This window comes from Oncorhynchus gorbuscha, linkage group LG09 (assembly GCF_021184085.1).
Source record: "Oncorhynchus gorbuscha isolate QuinsamMale2020 ecotype Even-year linkage group LG09, OgorEven_v1.0, whole genome shotgun sequence".
Lineage (NCBI taxonomy): Eukaryota > Metazoa > Chordata > Actinopteri > Salmoniformes > Salmonidae > Oncorhynchus > Oncorhynchus gorbuscha.
This window is the reverse complement of record NC_060181.1, coordinates 29,117,730-29,140,664: the sequence shown is the minus strand read 5'-3', so window position 1 is coordinate 29,140,664 and position 22,935 is coordinate 29,117,730. Positions and strand designations below refer to the sequence as shown.

Sequence of the window (22,935 nt, the reverse complement as noted above, 5' to 3'; positions counted from 1 at the left end):
AGGTAACTGGTGCAAGCGGTAGAATCAGAGTTAAAAAACAGATAACAATACACCTTATGGAACAGCAGGGACTGTGAAGAGACACACACACATACCCATGATAGGACACACACTCTACACACACGTACACATGGATTATTGTAGATATGTGGTAGTAGAGTAGTGGCCTGAGGGAACACACTTAATGTGTTGTGAAAAGTGTTATGAAAGGTCATGTCATGTTGTATAAAACTGCCTTAATGTTCCCATTGACATAATAAATACAAATATACATAATATACATAATATAATATACATAATAATAAACCTCAGTGTTACTCAGTCATACTGTAGAAATAGACTTCACAGTGTTACTCAGTCGTACTGTAGAGATAGGCTTCACAGTGTTACTCAGTCGTACTGTAGAAATAGACTTCACAGTGTTACTCAGTCGTACTGTAGAAATATACTTCACAGTGTTACTCATACTGTAGAAATAGACTTCACAGTGCTACTGAGTTGTACTTTAGAAATAGACTTCACAGTGTTACTCAGTCGTACTGTACAAATAGACTTCACAGTGTTACTCAGTCATACTGTAGAAATAGACTTCACAGTCTTACTCAGTCGTACTGTAGAAATAGACTTCACAGTGTTACTCAGTCGTACTGTACAAATAGACTTCACAGTGTTACTCAGTCATACTGTAGAAATAGACTTCACAGTCTTACTCAGTCGTACTGTAGAAATAGACTTCACATTGTTACTCAATCATACTGTAGAAATAGACTTCACAGTGTTACTCAGTTATACTGTATGTCACGTTCTGTCCATCGTTCGTATGTGTTTTCCTTGTTTTAGTGTTGGTCAGGACGTGAGCTGGGTGGGCATTCTATGTTGTGTGTCTGGTTTGTCTATGTCTATGTTTGGCCTGATATGGTTCTCAATCAGAGGCAGGTGTTAGTCATTGTCTCTGATTGGGAACCATATTTAGGTAGCCTGTTTTGTGTTGGGTTTTGTGGGTGATTGTTCCTGTCTCTGTGTTTGCACCAGATAGGACTGTTTAGGTTTTCACTTTTCTTGTTTTGTATAGTCTGTTCATGTATAGTCGTCTTTATTAAAAACATGAATAACCACCACGCTGCATTTTGGTCCGCCTCTCTTTCACCAGAAGAAAACCCTTACACTGTAGAAATAGTCTTCACAGTGTTACTCAGTTGTACTGTAGAAATAGACTTCACAGTGTTACTGAGTTGTACTGTAGAAATAGTCTTCACAGTGTTACTCAGTTGTACTGTAGAAATAGTCTTCACAGTGTTACTCAGTTGTACTGTAGAAATAGTCTTCCCAGTGTTACTCAGTTGTACCGTACAAATAGACTTCACAGTGTTACTCAGTCATACTGTAGAAATAGTCTTCACAGTGTTACTCAGTTGTACTGTAGAAATAGTCTTCACAGTGTTACTCAGTTGTACTGTAGAAATAGTCTTCACAGTGTTACTCAGTTGTACTGTAGAAATAGTCTTCACAGTGTTACTCAGTTGTACTGTAGAAATAGTCTTCCCAGTGTTACTCAGTTGTACTGTACAAATAGACTTCACAGTGTTACTCAGTGTTAGTCTTCACAGTTTTACTCAGTTGTACCGTACAAATAGACTTCACAGTGTTACTCAGTCATACTGTAGAAATAGTCTTCACAGTGTTACTCAGTTGTACCGTACAAATAGACTTCCCAGTGTTACTCAGTTGTACCGTACAAATAGACTTCCCAGTGTTACTCAGTTGTACCGTACAAATAGTCTTCACAGTGTTACTCAGTTGTACCGTACAAATAGACTTCCCAGTGTTACTCAGTTGTACCGTACAAATAGACTTCCCAGTGTTACTCAGTTGTACCGTACAAATAGACTTCACAGTGTTACTGAGTTGTACCGTACAAATAGACTTCACAGTGTTACTCAGTTGTACTGTACAAATAGACTTCCAGTGTTACTCAGTTGTACTGTACAAATAGACTTCACAGTGTTACTGAGTTGTACCGTACAAATAGACTTCCCAGTGTTACTCAGTTGTACTGTACAAATAGACTTCACAGTGTTACTGAGTTGTACCGTACAAATAGACTTCACAGTGTTACTCAGTTGTACCGTACAAATAGACTTCCCAGTGTTACTCAGTTGTACCGTACAAATAGACTTCACAGTGTTACTCAGTTGTACCGTACAAATAGACTTCCCAGTGTTACTCAGTTGTACCGTACAAATAGACTTCACAGTGTTACTCAGTTGTACCGCAAATAGACTTCCCAGTGTTGTCAGTTGTACCGTACAAATAGACTTCACAGTGTTACTGAGTTGTACCGTACAAATAGACTTCACAGTGTTACTCAGTTGTACCGTACAAATAGACTTCCCAGTGTTACTCAGTTGTACCGTACAAATAGACTTCACAGTGTTACTCAGTTGTACTGTACAAATAGACTTCACAGTGTTACTCAGTTGTACCGTACAAATAGACTTCACAGTGTTACTCAGTTGTACCGTACAAATAGACTTCCCAGTGTTACTCAGTTGTACCGTACAAATAGACTTCACAGTGTTACTCAGTTGTACCGTACAAATAGACTTCACAGTGTTACTGAGTTGTACCGTACAAATAGACTTCCCAGTGTTACTCAGTTGTACTGTACAAATAGACTTCACAGTGTTACTCAGTTGTACTGTACAAATAGACTTCACAGTGTTACTCAGTTGTACTGTACAAATAGACTTCACAGTGTTACTCAGTTGTACTGTACAAATAGACTTCACAGTGTTACTGAGTTGTACTGTAGAAATAGACTTCACAGTGTTACTCAGTCATACTGTAGAAATAGACTAAACAGCATTCTCCAGATCACCCTGTAATGTGCTCCAGTCAGCAGACATAATGCCAGAGAATCAGTGGAAATGATGATGATGTTCTTATTGCACTACAGTATCTGATCTCTTCCTCTGAGATACTACTGGCCACTCCAGCCTCTCGTGCTGCTTTTCCCTCTAACATGAAGAAAGACACTCATTTGAATGGAGAGCAATGTTTCAAGGCACTGTAGTTCTGCATTGCTGAGTGTCCGGACTCCAGACAGAGGTCACTTTCCCACCAGCTGCAGCTGTATTCAACCTATGGGAGACATTCCTACCAGGACACACACACACCAGGGTGGAAAATGCTAGGATCCTCTCTTGTCTCAGGTCTCATTCTCATGAGACTGCCCTCCTCCACACTGTAAATGGCTGTTTCATTGTATCCATGCCTGCCTGGGTTTAGCTTTCCAGCTGACGTGGCTGTGACAGGATTCAATACCCGGGCTGTTGAATTCTTAATAATGTGCCCTTTATACTGCTACACTTCCCCGTTAAACCCCAGTAACCCTTAGTGGGCCTATCACTCCTTTTATCTCTGGTCTGTTTCAGGAAGAGGAGGAGGGGAGGGGGGACAGGTGTAATACTGTTTTAAGAGCAGTGCAAATCAGTGGTGGGTTACTCTTTCTCAAAGTGCTCCTCTCCTTCTTTCAACCTCTGATTCTTTCTTCCTCCTCTCCTTCCTCCTCTCCGTTCTTCCTCCTGTCCTTCTTCCTTCCTCATCTCCTTCCTTCCTCATCTCCTTCCTTCCTCTTTTCCTTCTTTCCACCTCTCCTTCTTTCCTCCTTTCCTTCTTTCCACCTCTCCTTCTTTCCTCCTTTCCTTCTTTCCACCTCTCCTTCTTTCCTCGTTTCCTTCTTTCTACCTCTCCTTCTTTCCTCCTTTCCTTCTTTCCCCCTCTCCTTCTTTCCTTCTTTCCACCTCTCCTTCTTTCCTTCTTTCCACCTCTCCTTCTTTCCTCATTTCCTTCTTTCCCCCTCTCCTTCTTTCCTTTTTTCCTTCTTTCTACCTCTCCTCCTCTCCTTCTTTCCTTCTTTCCACCTCTCCTTCTTTCCTCCTTTCCTTCTTTCCACCTCTCCTTCTTTCCTTCTTTCCTTCTTTCCACCTCTCCTTCTTTTCTCCTTTCCACCTCTCCTTCTTTTCTCCTTTCCACCTCTCCTTCTTTCCTTCTTTCCTTCTTTCCTTCTTTCCACCTCTCCTTCTTTCCTTTTTTCCTTCTTTCCTTTCCTCCTTTCCTTCTTTCCTTTTTTCCTTCTTTTTCCTTCTTTCCACCCCCTCTTTCCTTTTCTTTCTTTCTTTTTTCCTTCTTTCTACCTCTCCTTCTTTCCTTCTTTCCTTCTTTCCTCCTCTCCGTCTCCTCCGCTCCGAGGCTTTGTTAATAAAAGTGGTAACACTACTTAAATCTGACAGGTGTAAATTGTTTTGAAGCATTATGCATTATAAGCATGTACAAGCACATATATTGTCAAATGTTTGTGGCCTGGGTCCTCCAGTCACTGAGAGGCTCAGGTTGTATCTGCTGCTCGTGTGTATTAACTGTAAACAGTGAAATGTTGTCACCCGGACAAATGGCTTCCAATGCAAACACTGGCAAGGGTGGAATTCTATTACAATTCTGGCACGGAGTCCAGTGTAGACACACACATGCCCATGGCCTTGCTCCCCTCACAAAGACAGGATATCAGTTTCCTGCCAGGGCTTTGATTTTCATTTCAGGGGGCTCTCCTCCTGCCCTTTCACAGCTGCCACTGAGAGGGAGAACAGGAGAACAGAGGAAACGTGGGGAATCTCTGTGTTCAGGGTCTCCCAACCCCGTCTCCTCAGGGACCAGCAGCCATTTCACATATTTAATCTATTTTAGTGCCAGCATACCTAATTCAACTTGTCAACTAATCATTAAGCCCTGCAATAGCTCAAATAAGTGGAGTGGCAAGAGGGTTTGGGAATACAGGACAACTCAATCTAGATGAGAGTGAGAGGTCTTCAAACTCAATCTGGTACAGTTTTGAGAAAGAAAGGGTGTCGAAGAGCGGATGGTCAGGCGTCACAGGACAGAGACTTGTGTGTCATTTGCAGGCAGGTATCTCAATAGCACTGTTGTGAAATCAATGCTCTCAGTGCAGTGTAATCAATACAGCCATGATCACTATAGGCAAGAGAGAGATGGTTTATTTATACCATAACAAGTGTAACTGGTGGGATTCTTGCCACAGACTTCTCGTAAGCCAAGCCATTAGACCAAGAGGATATCCTCAAGCCCAAAGGTCCCTTAAAAACATTTATTTTTTGTGGAAACTGATTCATGCACACACAGAAGGCGGCTTTGTCCAAAACATCTATGTGAAAATGATATATCCTGCTGCAGCAACAAAAAATACATGAACTGTCTTTGTTAAAGGAAGATATTGGAGTCTACTTTTTGTGCGCATCTCGAAACCTACCCTATTTTTCAGTCACTAGGGAAACCTAATCAAAAGCTAAGCCACCATTTTTTTTACGTGTTTATTATGTATTTGTTTATTTATTTGGCTAGAAAGGGACAGTAATCAGAAGCTAAGTCCTTGTTGACTAATTAGTGAGAGGTAACAAGCTCCTCTGGAAATTCTCACAACCACTGAGTCGGCAGGTCTTATGCTGCCATCTCTCGACACACACACACACACACACACACACACACACACACACACACACACACACACACACACACACACACACACACACACACACACACACACACACACACACACACACACACACACACACACACACACACACACACACACACACACACACACACACACACACACACACACACACACACCCACACACAGTGCTGTGTGTGCAGTGTGGAGATAAGAGATAAAAAACCACCCTTTCTCCCAGTCCTTCTCCTTGGGATCTGTGAACAACCAGAGGGGCCAGTTCTTGCACATTATTGCTTTGTTTCATGCACTCCTATTTCTTTTGTCTTGCCCGGCTGTATCACTCTTTGAGTGTTGCAATTAAAGCCATTCATTGCTTGTAGCATAACATTTAAGACAGGGATTTCACTGCTTCCCTTAATTTAATGTTACCTCCTTCGCTCCAAAGTGCTTTGCTTGCTGACTGGACTGCAAGGGATAGCAGCTTTTAGAGGTGAGGAAAGGTTTATTCTAAGTACACAGAAGGTGTAAACCAATAGAGGTGGTGGGAGGAGCTATAGGAGTAATTGCTGAAATGGAATAAATGGAACCGAGTCAAACCTGGTTTCCATATGTTTCCATATGTTGGATGTGTCTGATACCGTCCTCCTAAAGCTCCTCCCACCAGCCCCCACTGGTGTAAACTGCAGAGTTACTTGATGTATTGTTGCTGACTGACTGCTACCCTCCTCTTTATCTCTCTGTGAGATAAGGATCTAGTCTCTCCCTCAAAGAAGATTCAATCTTTCGCTCTCAGTTTTTGAAGAAGATGAAAAGACGTTAAGATAAAAGCCATGACAGATACCACCAGGACTGGTCTGATTTGGGACAAAAACAGGAGCAGAAGTTAGCAGGAATCATGACTCTGGCCATTGGCTCACAAGGCTGGCTTTGCTCTCACTGACGTGATGCTGCCAAGGAACACTTCTATGTAGTTTTTACAATGGCTGTTTTCGGAAGTGTGTGTGTGAAATTGGAAAAGATATGGATTGCTATTGAGTCTCCTGGCAGTCTCCTTACAGAACAATGGTAGTTGTGGATCCAACAGAAATAGTTTATAATACTGTACTCTACTTTCACAGGCTGTTTTTATTTTTTTATTTTTTTATTTCACCTTTATTTAACCAGGTAGGCTAGTTGAGAACAGGTTCTCATTTGCAACTGCGACCTGGCCAAGATAAAGCATAGCAGTGTGAACAGACAACACAGAGTTACACATGGAGTAAACAATTAACAAGTCAATAACACAGAGAAAAAAAGGGGAGTCTATATACAATGTGTGCAAAAGGCATGAGGAGGTAGGCAAATAATTACAATATTTCAGATTAACACTGGAGTGATAAATGATCATGTACAGGTAGAGATATTGGTGTGCAAAAGAGCAGAAAAGTAAATAAATAAAAACTGTGGGGATGAGGTAGGTGAAAATGGGTGTGCTATTTACCAATAGATTATGTACAGCTGCAGCGATCGGTTAGCTGCTCAGCTAGCTGATGTTTGAAGTTGGTGAGGGAGATAAAAAGTTTCCAACTTCAGCGATTTTTGCAATTCGTTCCAGTCACAGGCAGCAGAGTACTGGAACGAAAGGCGGCCGAATGAGGTGTTGGCTTTAGGGATGATCAATGAGATACACCTGCTGGAGCGCGTGCTACGGATGGGTGTTGCCATCGTGACCAGTGAGCTGAGATAAGGCGGAGCTTTGCCTAGCATGGCCTTGTAGATGACCTGAAGCCAGTGGGTCTGGCGATGAATATGTAGCGAGGGCCAGCCGACTAGAGCATACAAGTCGCAGTGGTGGGTAGTATAAGGTGCTTTAGTGACAAAACGGATGGCACTGTGATAAACTGCATCCAGTTTGCTGAGTAGAGTGTTGGAAGCAATTTTGTAGATGACGTCGCCGAAGTCGAGGATCGGTAGGATAGTCAGTTTTACTAGGGTAAGCTTGGCAGCGTGAGTGAAGGAGGCTTTGTTGCGGAATAGAAAGCCGATTCTTGATTTGATTTTCGATTGGAGATGTTTGATATGGGTTTGGAAGGAGAGTTTGCAGTCTAGCCAGACACCTAGGTACTTATAGGTGTCCACATATTCAAGGTCGGAGCCATCCAGTGTGGTGATGCTAGTCGGGCATGCGGGTGCTGGCAGCGATCGGTTGAAAAGCATGCATTTGGTTTTACTAGCGTTTAAGAGCAGTTGGAGGCCACGGAAGGAGTGTTGTATGGCATTGAAGCTCGATTGGAGGTTAGATAGCACAGTGTCCAATGACGGGCCGAAAGTGTATACAATGGTGTCGTCTGCGTAGAGGTGGATCAGGGAATCGCCCGCAGCAAGAGCAACATCATTGATATATACAGAGAAAAGAGTCGGCCCGAGAATTGAACCCTGTGGCACCCCCATAGAGACTGCCAGAGGACCGGACATCATGCCCTCCGATTTGACACACTGAACTCTGTCTGCAAAGTAATTGGTGAACCAGGCAAGGCAGTCATCCGAAAAACCGAGGCTACTGAGTCTGCCGATAAGAATATGGTCATTGACAGAGTCGAAAGCCTTGGCAAGGTCGATGACCTTGATTTGATGTACTCCTCAGACCAATGTGTCTGTCTCCACGGTCCTCTCAGCTCTAAACCCTAGTGACCCTGGTCCACCCTGTCTGCCCCTCTCAGCCTATAACTGATCCTCACGCTATATAGTTAAATTGGAGGTCAAACAAACAGTTCTGTTCCAATTGATCTCTCTTCCTCTCAGACTGCGTGAGTGCGTGTGTGTGCATACTTGCGTGCGCACTTGTGTGTGTTGACATAATCCCCTGCTCGCCTCTCTTTCTTCTCTCTCTCTCCGTCTTCCTCTGACTCCCACTGTCCTCTCCTCTCTCTGCGCTCTGTTTTATGGCTCACTGTTAGTGTTTCAACACCTCCACAAGTCATGTTAATGAATTACCTGTAAGGTGCAGTAATGGCAACATGAGAGGTTATCATCACTCAAGTGATCACTGGGGAAGCTTGGGAAGCAGGGTATTAACCTGGACTGGACTGAGACCGTTGTGTCTTGTCCATTTATTTACAGGGCAGTGAAGTATTCGGAGAGTGGTAATAGGTTACTGTAGCTAGGGAGTTGTTGCTGCATGTTTGTGAACATAACACAGACGACAGATACAGAAGTGGAGAGACGTAGACAGACTTTCTTTCCATGTCATTCAGGGAAGAAGCAGGAGGAGAATACGAAGGTTGATGGTTATGAAGCTTGTGACTGCACTGTGAGGGAAAGCTGAAATCCTGATTAGGGGCTAGATTCAACCCGATTGCTTTTAAAACGTACATAGCGGACAAAATGCAATGTTCCCATGTTCGCAAAGACCACATTCATTGTAAGCCCTGTATATGTCGGCTCAATGGGAAATTACCTTCAAATGTCTAGATCTTGTCATACCAAATAATTCACAAACCAAAATAGTTGATTTCATCCCCTTCTGATGATTGAAGTTGATAATATTCTCTGTATATGGGGGTAAGTTGAGTAAGAGTGAGTGGCATGTAGGCCTAATGCATTGCTTGCTGTCTGGCTGATACTGTCTGCAATATGTACCTAATAAAGTTGTCACTTGATTTCCACACGATCTGTTCAGAATAATTCAATTGACGGATGTCATGTAAGTGGAAGTTATGAACCAAATTACAAACCATTGATGCGTGACTATTAGCAATTCAGTATTTATTCCAGTCATGGAACACACACAGTCACACACATACTCCAGGGATGGGTTGCTAGGCGATGGGGCCGAAGACAATGGGAACACAATTGGTTTACCGCTCATTGAAAGGTCAGAGGGCATCGGATCTTTCTTTCTCCCTCCTCCCAGCCTGTATGTTGCTCCTGATGAAAGTGTGCATTGTGAGCATTTAGCTGGCCAAACGAGGACACACAAAGACCAGTACCAAGCAGACACAGGCCTTTTAGCTGGAAGGAACAAAACACTGAAAAGAGCTGTTCTGTCTGAGGGATTTGGGTATTTTCCCCTCTTTCTGAGCCTTTAACAGTGGAGTATTCCACGAGACCTCAATGAGACTCAATGACTGTGTTGCTGATTGTTCACTATAACGATCCTGTGTGTGTGTGTGTGTGTGTGTGTGTGTGTGTGTGTGTGTGTGTGTGTGTGTGTGTGTGTGTGTGTGTGTGTGTGTGTGTGTGTGTGTGTGTGTGTGTGTGTGTGTGTGTGTGTGTGTGTGTGTGTGTGTGTGTGTGTGTGTGTGTGTGCGCTGGTGACTGGTTACTTATAGTCTTCAGGAGCCCCCTAGACCTTCGGTAACTGAAGCATTGTCAAGGCATTTATGAGCACAATAAAAGACGATGTAATCAATTCACGTTGACCAGTCAATAATAATCACATTGGTGGTTCTCTCTTTGATGATGATTGACATCACAGAGATCAGTGTAGAAACATGGAATCTGAGTAATGGAATTCCAATCTGAATTGACATTTAATAGGATAAACCAGGTCAAAGGTCATATGGCGACCACAGGGATGATTGTGGTTGAATCACAACTGATCAGGTCACAGTTAATATTAAGGTTAATATCCATGAATCAATGTGTTAGTGAAACAAGGTGAGAGAAGAGGAGATGAGAGTGTGTGTGTGGGGGCAGAGGAGATGAGAGTGTATGTGTGGGGGCAGAGGAGAGGAGAGTGTATGTGTGGGGGCAGAGGAGAGGAGAGTGTGTGTGTGGGGGCAGAGGAGAGGAGAGTGTGTGTGTGGGGGCAGAGGAGAGGAGAGTGTGTGTGTGGGGGCAGAGGAGAGGAGAGTGTGTGTGTGGGGGCAGAGGAGAGGAGAGTGTGTGTGTGGGGGCAGAGGAGAGGAGAGTGTGTGTGTGGGGGCAGAGGAGAGGAGAGTGTGTGTGTGGGGGCAGAGGAGAGGAGAGTGTGTGTGGGGGGAGAGGAGAGTGTTTTGTGTGGGGGCAGAGGAGAGGAGAGTGTGTGTGTGGGGGCAGAGGAGAGGAGAGTGTGTGTGTGGGGGCAGAGGAGAGGAGAGTGTGTGTGTGTGGGGGCAGAGGAGAGGAGAGTGTGTGTGTGGGGGAAGAGGAGAGGAGAGTGTGTGTGTGGGGCAGAGGAGAGGAGAGTGTGTGTGGGGGGTAGAGGAGAGGAGAGTGTGTGTGTGGGGGCAGAGGAGATGAGAGTGTGTGTGTGGGGGCAGAGGAGAGGAGAGTGTGTGTGGGGGGGGGGGCAGAGGAGAGGAGAGTGTGTGTGTGGGGGCAGAGGAGAGGAGAGTGTGTGTGTGTGGGGGCAGAGGAGAGGAGAGTGTGTGTGTGGGGGCAGAGGAGATGAGAGTGTGTGTGTGGGGGCAGAGGAGATGAGAGTGTGTGTGTGGGGGCAGAGGAGAGGAGAGTGTGTGTGTGGGGGGAGAGGAGAGTGTTTTGTGTGGGGGCAGAGGAGAGGAGAGTGTGTGTGTGGGGGCAGAGGAGAGGAGTGTGTGTGTGTGTGGGGGCAGAGGAGAGGAGAGTGTGTGTGTGTGGGGGCAGAGGAGAGGAGAGTGTGTGTGTGGGGGAAGAGGAGAGGAAAGTGTGTGTGTGGGGCAGAGGAGAGGAGAGTGTGTGTGGGGGGTAGAGGAGAGGAGAGTGTGTGTGTGGGGGCAGAGGAGATGAGAGTGTGTGTGTGGGGGCAGAGGAGAGGAGAGTGTGTGTGGGGGGCAGAGGAGAGGAGAGTGTGTGTGTGGGGGCAGAGGAGAGGAGAGTGTGTGTGGGGGGCAGAGGAGAGGAGAGTGTGTGTGTGGGGGCAGAGGAGAGGAGAGTGTGTGTGTGGGGGCAGAGGAGATGAGAGTGTGTGTGTGGGGGCAGAGGAGAGGAGAGTGTGTGTGTGGGGGCAGAGGAGATGAGTGTGTGTGTGGGGGCAGAGGAGAGGAGAGTGTGTGTGTGGGGGCAGAGGAGATGAGAGTGTGTGTGTGGGGGGCAGAGGAGATGAGAGTGTGTGTGGGGGGCAGAGGAGAAGAGAGTGTGTGTGTGTGTGGGGGGGGATGCAGAGGAGAGTAGTGTGTGTGTGTGTGTGGGGGCAGAGGAGATGAGAGTGTGTGTGTGTGGGGGCAGAGGAGATGAGAGTGTGTGTGTGGGGGCAGAGGAGAGGAGAGTGTGTGTGTGGGGGCAGAGGAGAGGAGAGTGTGTGTGTGGGGGCAGAGGAGAGGAGAGTGTGTGTGTGGGGGCAGAGGAGAGGAGAGTGTGTGTGTGGGGGCAGAGGAGAGGAGAGTGGTCACTGACGTGTATGGATGGATTTGGCAATGTGTCTCTGTGCCGCAGTAGCTAGCTGGTGCAGTATCATCTATCCACAGGCACGTATAATCCAGTTAGCCCATAATCTGGAATGGGAGGGATTAGCTTTACATGGTGGAGTATAAGTACATGGTAATACTACTGTACTCCCATTGTCTGTCTGCCTGCCTGTCTGCCTGTCTGTCTGCCTGTCCGTCCGTCCGTCATATTTTCTCTCTTTCTCCCTCGATCTCTAGTATGAAGTTATGCAGGGTAAGCACTCAGGATATGCTCCTTATAGAGTTGTTATTCCCTAGTGATTTGTTGACATCCATGCAGTACCCTTGGGCCTGAAAACATACAACACTTCACTTATATAATGAGTCACTCCATGAAAGGGGAAATGACCAAGTTCATATTATGGCAAGAACAGCTCAAACAAGCGAAGAGAAACGACAGTCCATCATCACTTTAAGACATGAAGGTCAGTCAATGCGGAAAATTTCAAGAACTTTTAACGTTTCTTCAAGTGCAGTCGCAAAACCAATCAAGCACTATGATGAAACTGGCTCTCATGAGGACCGCCACAGGAAAGGAAGACCTAGAGTTACCTTTGCTGCAGAGGATAAGTTCATTAGAGTTGACTGCACCTCAGACTGGAGCCCATATAAATGCTTCACAGAGTTCCAGTAACAGACACATCTCAACATCAACTGTTCAGAGGAGACTGAATGAATCAGGCCTTCGTGGTCGAATGGCTGCAAAGAAACCACTACTAAAGGACACCAACAAGAAGAAAATACTTGTTTGGGCATTGGACCGGTGAGCATGAGCAATGGACATTGGACCGTTGAGCATGAGCAATGGACATTGGACCCGTGATGTTGTGGGGGTGCTTTGCTGGTGACACTGTCGGTGATTTATTTAGAATTCAAGGCACACTTAACCAGCATGGCTACCACAGCATTCTGCAGCGATACGCCACCTCATCTGGTTTGCGCATAGTGGGACTATCATTTGTTTTTCAACAGGATAATGACCCAACACACCTCCAAGCTGTGTAAGGGCTATTTGACCAAGAAGGAGAGTGATGGAGTGCTGCATCAGATGACCTGGCCTCCACAATCACCTGACCTCAACCCAATTGAGATGGTTTGGGATGAGTTGGACTGCAGAGTGAAGGAAAAGCACCCAACAAGTGCTCAGCATATGTGGGAACTCCTTCACAACTGTTGGAAAAAACATTCCAGGTGAAGCTGGTTGAGAGAATGCCAAGAGTGTTCAAAGCTATCATCAAGGCAAAGGGTGGCTACATTGAAGAATCTAAAATCTAAAATATATTTTGATTTGTTTAACACTTTTTTGGTTACTACATAATTCCATATGTGCTATTTCATAGTTTTGATGTCTTTACTATTATTCTACAATGTAGAAAATAGTAAAAAAATAAAGAAAAACCTTGGAATAAGTAGGTGTGTCTAAACCTTTGACTAGTACTGTACATCGGATGGTGCCCTCATTGATCGTATCCCAGCTGTCACGTGTGCCCCCTCTCCAGCCTCTAGGTCAACAGGCTGCTGATTAATGCGCACACTTGTCACCATTGTCATGCACATCAGCGCCTCATGACACTCACCTGGACTCTGTTGGTCAAGTTCTTCAACAAATGATCAGGTCTATATAATTATCAAACATACATTAGTAATGGAAAGGAAACACATACTCTTTGTTGAAGTATTACAATTATCCTTTAGTAATACAATTGTAGGCAGAAGTTGGTACAGAGTACAGTATATGATAGCTCTCCCCAGGTTCTGCAAAATGTCTTAGACATCCTGTAACTCATATAGCCTCTCCCAGTCCTCCTTGCGTGAGTTTCCCTGGCAACAGCATTTTAATAAATCTAACCTCTCCCTGACATCAGCAACCATCTTGTCAGCAATTAAAAGCTCAGAAGTGGGTTTGACCGAAACTTGACCTTTCATCACAAGTACAGGGCCATAACAAGGTGAACGAGTCTAAGCATCTTCTGACAGGTGTCTGTTTTCATCAGGCCTGCAGCAGCCTTGTGTTCTCAGAAAACCAGTCGTATTAACAGAACCTCAGATAGCCAGGTGGGGCCCAGACAGGATGAGTATGGATGAATCTGATCATGTCTGAAGGGCACAACACTCAAAACAGGTGTTAATACACACACAGAGGTCTCTTAAGAGAGGAGATCTTACAGTTTATCATAACATCATTTATTAACCCGTTAAAAGGTATGGGGCCTTGGTTTAACCCTCTTCACCTCCTTGACTACCTGCCCTATTTATGTCATTCCCGTTGGTTCCTTCCCCAGGTGTTGTTTGTGTTTCAGTTTGTCTGTGCGTTGATCGGGTTTCTTTTTTTCTATTATGGGTATTTCCCTGAACTTTTCCCAACTCCCTATTATGTTCCCAGTGCACACGTTACCCAAGTTCATTCATTAAATGTATTCACTCCCTGAACTTGCTTCCCAACTCCCAGTGCACACGTTACACCCGCTTATAAATATCTGGGCATCTGGATTGACGAAAAGCAGAGGATAAATTCATTAGTGTTACCAGCCTCAGAAATTGCAGCCCAATTAAATGCTTGTGTGTGTGTGTGTGTGTGTGTGTGTGTGTGTGTGTGTGTGTGTGTGTGTGTGTGTGTGTGTGTGTGTGTGTGTGTGTGTGTGTGTGTGTGTGTGTGTGTGTGTGTGTGTGTGTGTGTGTGTGTGTGTGTGTGTGTGTGTGTGTGTGTATTTCGTGTATAAGGGTGTTTGTGCGTGCGTGTGTATGTGTTCAACAGGAGAGGTAGTGGTGTCAGGGATATCCTCTGTCATATAATAGCTCCCTCTGACTGACTGGGACATCTCCTCTATCCACACTGCTACCAGTGTCAGACTGGGACATCTCCTCTATCCACACTGCTACCAGTGTCAGACTGGGACATCTCTTCTATCCACACTGCTACCAGTGTCAGACTGGGACATCTCCTCTATCCACACTGCTACCAGTGTCAGACTGGGACATCTCTTCTATCCATACTGCTACCAGTGTCAGACAGGGACATCTCCTCTATCCACACTGCTACCAGTGTCAGACTGGGACATCTCCTCTATCCACACTGCTACCAGTGTCAGACTGGGACATCTCTTCTATCCACACTGCTACCAGTGTCAGACTGGGTCATCTCCTCTATCCACACTGCTACCAGTGTCAGACTGGGACATCTCTTCTATCCACACTGCTACCAGTGTCAGACTGGGACATCTCCTCTATCCACACTGCTACCAGTGTCAGACTGGGACATCTCTTCTATCCACACTGCTACCAGTGTCAGACTGGGACATCTCCTCTATCCACACTGCTACCAGTGTCAGACTGGGACATCTCTTCTATCCACACTGCTACCAGTGTCAGACAGGGACATCTCCTCTATCCACACTGCTACCAGTTCAGACTGGGACATCTCCTCTATCCACACTGCTACCAGTGTCAGACTGGGACATCTCTTCTATCCACACTGCTACCAGTGTCAGACTGGGACATCTATTCTATCCACACTGCTACCAGTGTCAGACTGGGACATCTCTTCTATCCACACTGCTACCAGTGTCAGACTGGGACATCTCCTCTATCCACACTGCTACCAGTGTCAGACTGGGACATCTCCTCTATCCACACTGCTACCAGTGTCAGACTGGGACATCTCCTCTATCCACACTGCTACCAGTGTCAGACTGGGACATCTCCTCTATCCACACTGCTACCAGTGTCAGACTGGGACATCTCCTCTATCCACACTGCTACCAGTTACAGACTGGGATATCTCCTCTATCCACACTGCTACCAGTGTCAGACTGGGACATCTCCTCTATCCACACTGCTACCAGTGTCAGACTGGGACATCTATTCTATCCACACTGCTACCAGTGTCAGACTGGGACATCTCCTCTATCCACACTGCTACCAGTGTCAGACTGGGACATCTCCTCTATCCACACTGCTACCAGTGTCAGACTGGGACATCTCCTCTATCCACACTGCTACCAGTGTCAGACTGGGACATCTCCTCTATCCACACTGCTACCAGTTACAGACTGGGACATCTCCTCTATCCACACTGCTACCAGTGTCAGACTGGGACATCTCCTCTATCCACACTGCTACCAGTGTCAGACTGGAACTTCTCCTCTATCCACACTACTACCAGTGTCAGTCTGGGACATCTCCTCTATCCACACTGCTACCAGTGTCAGACTGGGACATCTCCTCTATCCACACTGCTACCAGTGTCAGACTGGGACATCTCCTCTATCCACACTACTATCCCAGTGTACCAGTTACAGGACATCTCCTCTATCCACACTGCTACCAGTGTCAGAGAACTTCTCCTCTATCCACACTACTACCAGTGTCAGTCTGGGACATCTCCTCTATCCACACTGCTACCAGTGTCAGACTGGGACATCTCCTCTATCCACACTGCTACCAGTGTCAGTCTGGGACATCTCCTCTATCCACACTGCTACCAGTGTAAGTGTCCAAACTCTCGAAACGTCTGTGATAGTTCCTGTTTCTTTGCATGTGATGCCCAGCTGCCGCCTGAGTAAAAATAGTTTTCAGGAAAAGCCGTGGGAGATGAGGGAGGATGGGTGAGGGAGGAAGAATCTTGGGGGGGTTATGGTTAGGGGAGACTGTGTGATGGTGTGGGGGAGAGATGGGCAGGGGGAGAAGGTAGGGAGGAGTGAGGGATGAGGAAGCCTTGGTAGAGGGCGTTGATGAACAGAGAGGGAAAAGACTGTGTCTTTATGACACTAATATTACATCATCAACCGTCTCCGATGTCACTGAGGCCTGTTTCTCCACAATTATGTTTTTATGCTTTTATGTGTGGTTAGGCTTTTACTACCCACCACAGTGGCAGAGTGAGGACCGGTGATTAAACACATTGATGCAGTACAGTAGTTTGTTATGCTACTGGATAGGGAAACCAGTAGTTCCACAAGCCGGGGTTAGAAATGTGCGTCGCTGGTGGTGCTCTAAACGTATCCCGATGCGGTCTGTAGCCTATATATAGACTTACTGTGGGAAGAGAGGGGAGAAAATCACTATTTTGGCCAACCATAAGAGGACTAGTAGAGAGTGCCATGTAAAACGTCTGTCTCAACCACCGACAGTGATGGGTTGATTTGACCCACAAACATAGATCTCTCCTTAATAATTCAGTCATGTTGGGCAACAACAGGCTAGAGCGTGACGAGGTCCAGAACTATTTACTACAGCCAAACTGTCTGTCTCCTGGAGGCACACCTCTCTCATTCTCCTCCCCTCTCTCTCCCTCTCATTCTCCCCTCTGCCTCTCTCTCTCTCTCTCTCTCTCTCTCTCTCTCATTCTCCCCTCTCTCTCCCTCTCATTCTCCCCTCTGCCTCTCTCTCTCGCTCACTCTCATTCTCCTCCCCTCTCTCTCCCTCTCATTCTCTACTCTGCCTCTTTCTCTCTCACCCCCCCCCCCTCCCTCTCTCTCATTCCCTCCTCCCCGCCTCAGACTATTTACAGTTCATGGACCACAATGTGTCATCTCTGGCAAAAGCGAGAAATCTCCTTTCTAAGCTTGTTTCCCACAATTCCTCACTGTCCAAACTGAGCTAGACAGAAAATACAGAGGCCTTCCTCTTTACTGCAGGCTACCATTTCACATGAATGGCTTTAGTGATACTCTCACTCGCGTTGCATTAATGCCTCCCCTCTCGATCTCTTTCTCGCTTTCTACTGCTTTGCCCCCCTCTCTCTCCCCATCTCTCTTCCAGCCGCTCTCTCTCCTTTAACCCTTCTCTCTCTCTCTACTTGTCTCTGCCTCGCTCGCTCCCACTCCACCTCTTCTCTAAGTGATTAAAGTAAGAGCGGTATAAGACAGAGGTGTGTCTGGCCTGATTCCATTGGGAAAATAGGATTAGATGATCTGTTTTCTCCACTGTGTGTAGTAGGAGGCAATGTAACAATTAAGCTCAGCAGCAGCCAGCTGCTCTCGTCTACACTGTAGTTGTCATGTACTACAGGGAGGGCAATCTGCCACTGTGTGCGGCAAGAGAGAGAGACTGTATATAGACATGGCATAAAAGTCTTTATTCTTTTGGAACTTCTGTGAGTGTAATGTTTACTGTTCATTTGTATTGTTTATTATCTACTTCAATTCAGTTATCTGTGAATTGAAATTGATCTTGTAGATAACTGCTTGCAGATGCAATCTCTTATTGACCTGGGCACATGTCTGATAATGAATATTGAGGTATACAGAATAGATTGAATAGCAGATTGGATGGTTGATAAGAGAGACCCCCTTCTACCTACCTCTATCTTTCACAACACATAAACGGTGTAACGGCTGTTGGTGGAAGAAGGTGAGGACCAAGGTACAGCGTGGTACGTGTTCATCTTTATTATTGGAACTGAACACTGATTAACCAAAATTACAAAGAGGATGAACAAAAACAAACAGTTCTGTCTGGTGCAGAAAGACACAAAACAACTACCCACAAAATCATGTGGGAAAAAGCTATCTAAGTATAGTTCTCAATCAGAGACAACAATAGACAGCTGCCTCTGAGAACCACACCCGGCCAAACACACAGAAATAGAAAACATAGAACCCCCCCCCCCAACTCACACCCTGACCAAACTAAAATAGAGACATAAAAAGGATCTAAGGTCAGGGCAGTACCCCACTCCCCCCGAAAGGTGCGGACTCCGGCCACAAAACCTAACCCTGTAGGGGAGGGTCTGGGTGGGCATCTATCTGCGGTGGCGGCTCTGGTGTGGGACGTGGACCCCGCTCCACCTTAGGCTTGGCCCACTTAGGTGGTGCCTCTGGAGCGGGGACCCTCGCCGCCGACCCCGCACTGGGGACCCTCGCCGCGGGCCCCGGACAGGAAGGAGACTCTGGCAGCTCCGGGCTGGAGGGAGGCACAGGACCCACCGGGCTGGGGAGACACACGAGACCTGGCTCTGGGAGCAGGCACAGGACATCCAGGAGGCCTCTTCCTTGGCCGAGGCACTGGATACACTGGGCCTTGGAGGCGCACTGGCGGTCTCGAGCGCAGAGCTGGCCCAACCCATTCTGGCTGGATGCCAGCTTCCACCCGGCAAATGTGGGACGCTGGCACCGAGCACACCGGCCTGTGAATACTCGGCCGAGACACCATGCGCATCACCCCATAGCATGGGGCCTGACCAATCCCATGCTCGCCACGGTAAGCACGGGGAATGGGCTCAGGTCTCCAACCTGACTCTGCCACACTCCCTGTGTGCCCCCCAATTTTTTGGGGGGGACTGTCTCTCGGGCTTCCTTGCCAGCCGTGTTCCCTCAAATCGCTGGTTCCCTTCTTCTGCTGCCTCCGCTCTCCTGGTTGTCTCCACCTGTTCCCATGGGAGGCGATCCCTTCCAGCCAGGATCTCCTCCCATGTGTAGGATCCCTTGCCGTCTAGGATGTCCTCCCATGTCCATTCCTCCTTTTTACCACTCTGCTTGGTCCGTTGGTGGTGGGTAGTTCTGTAACGGCTGTTGGTGGAAGAATGTGAGGACCAAGGTGCAGCGTGGTACGTGTTCATCTTTATTATTGGAACTGAACACTGATTAACCAAAATTACAAAGACAATGAACAAAAACCAAAAGAGTTCTGTCTGGTGCAGAAAGACACTAAACAGAAAATAACTACCCACAAAACCATGTGGGAAAAAGCTACCTAAGTATGGTTCTCAATCAGAGACAACGATAGACAGCTGCCTCTGATTGAGAACCACACACAGCCAAACACACAGAAAACATAGAACACAAAAACATAGACTGCCCACTCCAACTCACGTCCTGCCCAAACAAAAATAGAGACATAAAAAGCATCTCTAAGGTCAGGGCGTGACACACGAATTGAGTAACATGATTAAAATGTAATTTCCTGCTTTCTAAATACATTCTGTACGCTGAATTTCTTTCTTTTTTCTACTGTGCCATTGCAGTGCAGGTCCAAAAGGAGACAACATCTATGAGTGGAGATCCACCATCCTGGGACCACCAGGCTCTGTATATGAGGGAGGAGTCTTCTTCCTAGATATCGCCTTCACACCAGACTACCCCTTCAAACCACCCAAGGTACACACACACACACACACACACACACACACACACACACACACACACACACACACACACACACACACACACACACACACACACACACACACACACACACACACTGGTATGTAAGCTAGACTGGTGCTTGCTCAGGAGCCCATGTTGACAGATTCTGTTTATTTGTATTTTTGATTTGGGCCTTGGGTTAGGCTTTCAGGGCTTGAAATACTGGCTATTTTAGAGACAAGCAGTTACAGGTGCATCAATGGCGCCTCTGAAACACAAATAGACAAATACATCTTTATTTTTAGCACGTATTTAAGGATGTTTCCCATGTGTTCCGTTCTATTTTTTAAATCATGATAACTGGAATACTCTAAAATAGGGCTGTCCAACCCTCTTCGTGGAGATCTACTGTCCTGTAGGTTTTCAGTCCAACCCTAATTTAGCATATCTGATTCAGCTAGCTAAGGTCTTGTTGAGCAGCTAATTAGTAGAATCAGGTGTGTTAAATTAGGGTTGGACTAAAAACCCACAGGACGGTAGATCTCCAGGAAGAGGGATGGACTGACAACCCACAGGAGGGTAGATCTCCAGGAAGAGGGTTGGACTGAAAACCCACAGGACGGTAGATTTCCAGGAAGAGGGTTGGACTGAAAACCCACAGGACGAAGGTTGGACTGAAAACCCACAGGACGGAAGATCTCCAGGAAGCGGGTTGGACTGAAAACCCACAGGACGGTAGACCTCCAGGAAGAGGGTTGGACTGAAAACCCACAGGACGGTAGATCTCCAGGAAGAGGGTTGGACTGAAAACCCACAGGACGGTAGATCTCCAGGAAGAGGGTTGGGCAGCCCTGCTCTAAAAAGATATATGGCTTGCCTTGGAGAAAATATTTTGAGAGCTGGAAGGTTTTGAAATAACTTTGGACTAGGAGCATGTTGAGCAACAAAACAACGATTTGAATAGAAGAAAATAACAACTGAATGAGAGAAAAGCTGGAAAATGCAGTCTCTCAGCTCTGTTCACTGGAGGGTACCAGGCAGTGATGCAACCAGTCAGGAGGCTCTCGAGGTTGCAGCTGTAGAACCTTTTGAGGATCTCGGGACCCATGCCAAATCTTTTTAGTTTCCTGAGGGGGAATAGGCTTTGTCGTGCCCTCTTCACGACTGTCTTGGTGTGTTTGGACCATTCTAGTTTGTTGTTGATGTGGACACCAAGGAACTTGAAGCTCTCAACCTGCTCCACTACAGCCCCGTCGATGAGAATGGAGGCATGCTCGATCCTCCTTTTCCTGTAGTCCACAATCATCTCCTTAGTCTTGGTTACATTGAGGGATAAGTTGTTATTATCGCACCACCCGGCCAGGTCTCTGACCTCCTGCCTATAGGCTGTCTCGTCGTTGTCGGTGATCAGGCCTACCACTGTTGTGTCGTCTGAAAACTTAATGATGGTGTTGGAGTCGTGCCTGGCCATGCAGTTGTGGGTGAACAGGAAGTACAGGAGGGGACTGAGCACGCACCCCTGGAGAGCTCCAGTGTTGAGGATCAGCGTGGCAGATGTGTTGCTACCTACCCTCACCACCTGGGGGGGCCCGTCAGGAAGTCCAGGATCCAGTTGCAGAGGGAGGTGTTTAGTCCCAGGATCCTTAACTTGTGAGTCAATGAATAGCATTCTCACATAAGTGTTCCTTTTGTCCAGGTGGGAAAGGGCAGTGTGGAGTGCAATAGAGATTGCATCATCTGTGGCAGGGCTTGCAAACTATCACAAACTACAAAGGGAAGCAGAGCTGATTGAAAGTATGAGGGAATATCAGTGAACAAATGCCGTGGTCAAGGCTATGAATAAATGGAGTTTACTCAGGTGTTCTAAAGCTCATATCAGACTGAGAGCCTAATGCTTCGTAGGTAGTTCTTTCTGAGTTATGGTTTAGAAAACGATCAGTCTGCAGAAACAACAGTTACAGGGATGGCGGAAACAGCTTGATTGCAGTGGCACCTTCAGGGAGTTCTTCAGCAGTTCTGTAACATCCTTGAGCCTCTCATTCTCTTTAATTGCCGGACTCAACACGATATGGAAAGAGGCTAGCTGTATAGGAAGCTCTGGGGACAGATCTTCTGGATACTGGACAGTCAATCAATTGGCAGATGCAAACAGATTGCTATCTTTAGCAGACAACAGTTCTTGAGGACATGAATAAAAAAAGTTGTTTGCGATTTCTTTCATACTGGTTAACCAGCGTTTGAGTTATGTGGTTGCAATATCAACAGTCCCTTTTCTCTGGTATACTGTATCTTGGCAACCATCATTCAAGACTAAATGTAAATTGTGTGCAGCGCAATGGACATATAATGTACAATGTCTCAGGAAAGACTCTGGGTTAGCAGTACTCAGTATAGAAAATAGTCGGGCCCGCAACCTGGACCTACTGGTCGTAGGGGCCTGGACTCCGACCTTATGGGGGGGGCCAGAGAATATGCGTTACGCGAGTGGCTATGTTCGGGGTTATTATTGAGAAAATACTCTATGCAGGTGCGTTGGTTGGGGGTCGACCCTGAGAGAGTTTAGTTTAGTGATTGCCTCAGGATGTGGGGCCTCTCACTCTGTCTGTCTGTATCTATCTGCCACCTTTTCTCTTCTTTCTCTCCATCTGTCTCTTCCTTTCCTTGTCTCTCTCTCTCTCTTTCTCCATCTGTCTCTTCCTTTCCTTTCTCTCTCTCTCTCTCTTTCCATCTGTCTCTTCCTTTCATTGTCTCTCTCTCTCTCCATCTGTCTCTTCCTTTCCTTGTCTCTCTCTCTCTCTCTCTCTCTCTTTCCAACTGTATCTTCCTTTCCTTGTCTCTCTCCATCTGTCTCTTCCTTTCCTTGTCTCTCTCTCTCTTTCTCCATCTCTCTTCTTTTCCTTGTCTCTCTCTCTTTCTCTCCCCATCTGTCTCTTCCTTTCCTTGGCTCACTCTCTCTCCATCTTTTTCTTCTTTTCCTTCTCTCTCTCTCTCTCTCTCT

The 22,935-nt window shown here is 46.4% G+C and overlaps 1 protein-coding gene across 2 annotated transcripts in view; it reads left to right on the top strand.

Moving 5' to 3' along the window:
• The window catches only part of LOC124043364 (ubiquitin-conjugating enzyme E2 E2-like), a 49,918-nt gene that overhangs the window by 20,186 nt on the left and 6,797 nt on the right, over positions 1 to 22,935 (top strand). For both annotated transcript variants that reach the window (XM_046361912.1, XM_046361913.1), the window contains exon 4: positions 19,817 to 19,949. In XM_046361912.1, coding sequence (XP_046217868.1) covers positions 19,817 to 19,949 — 133 coding nt within the window. The remainder of the gene's footprint in view (positions 1 to 19,816; positions 19,950 to 22,935) is intronic.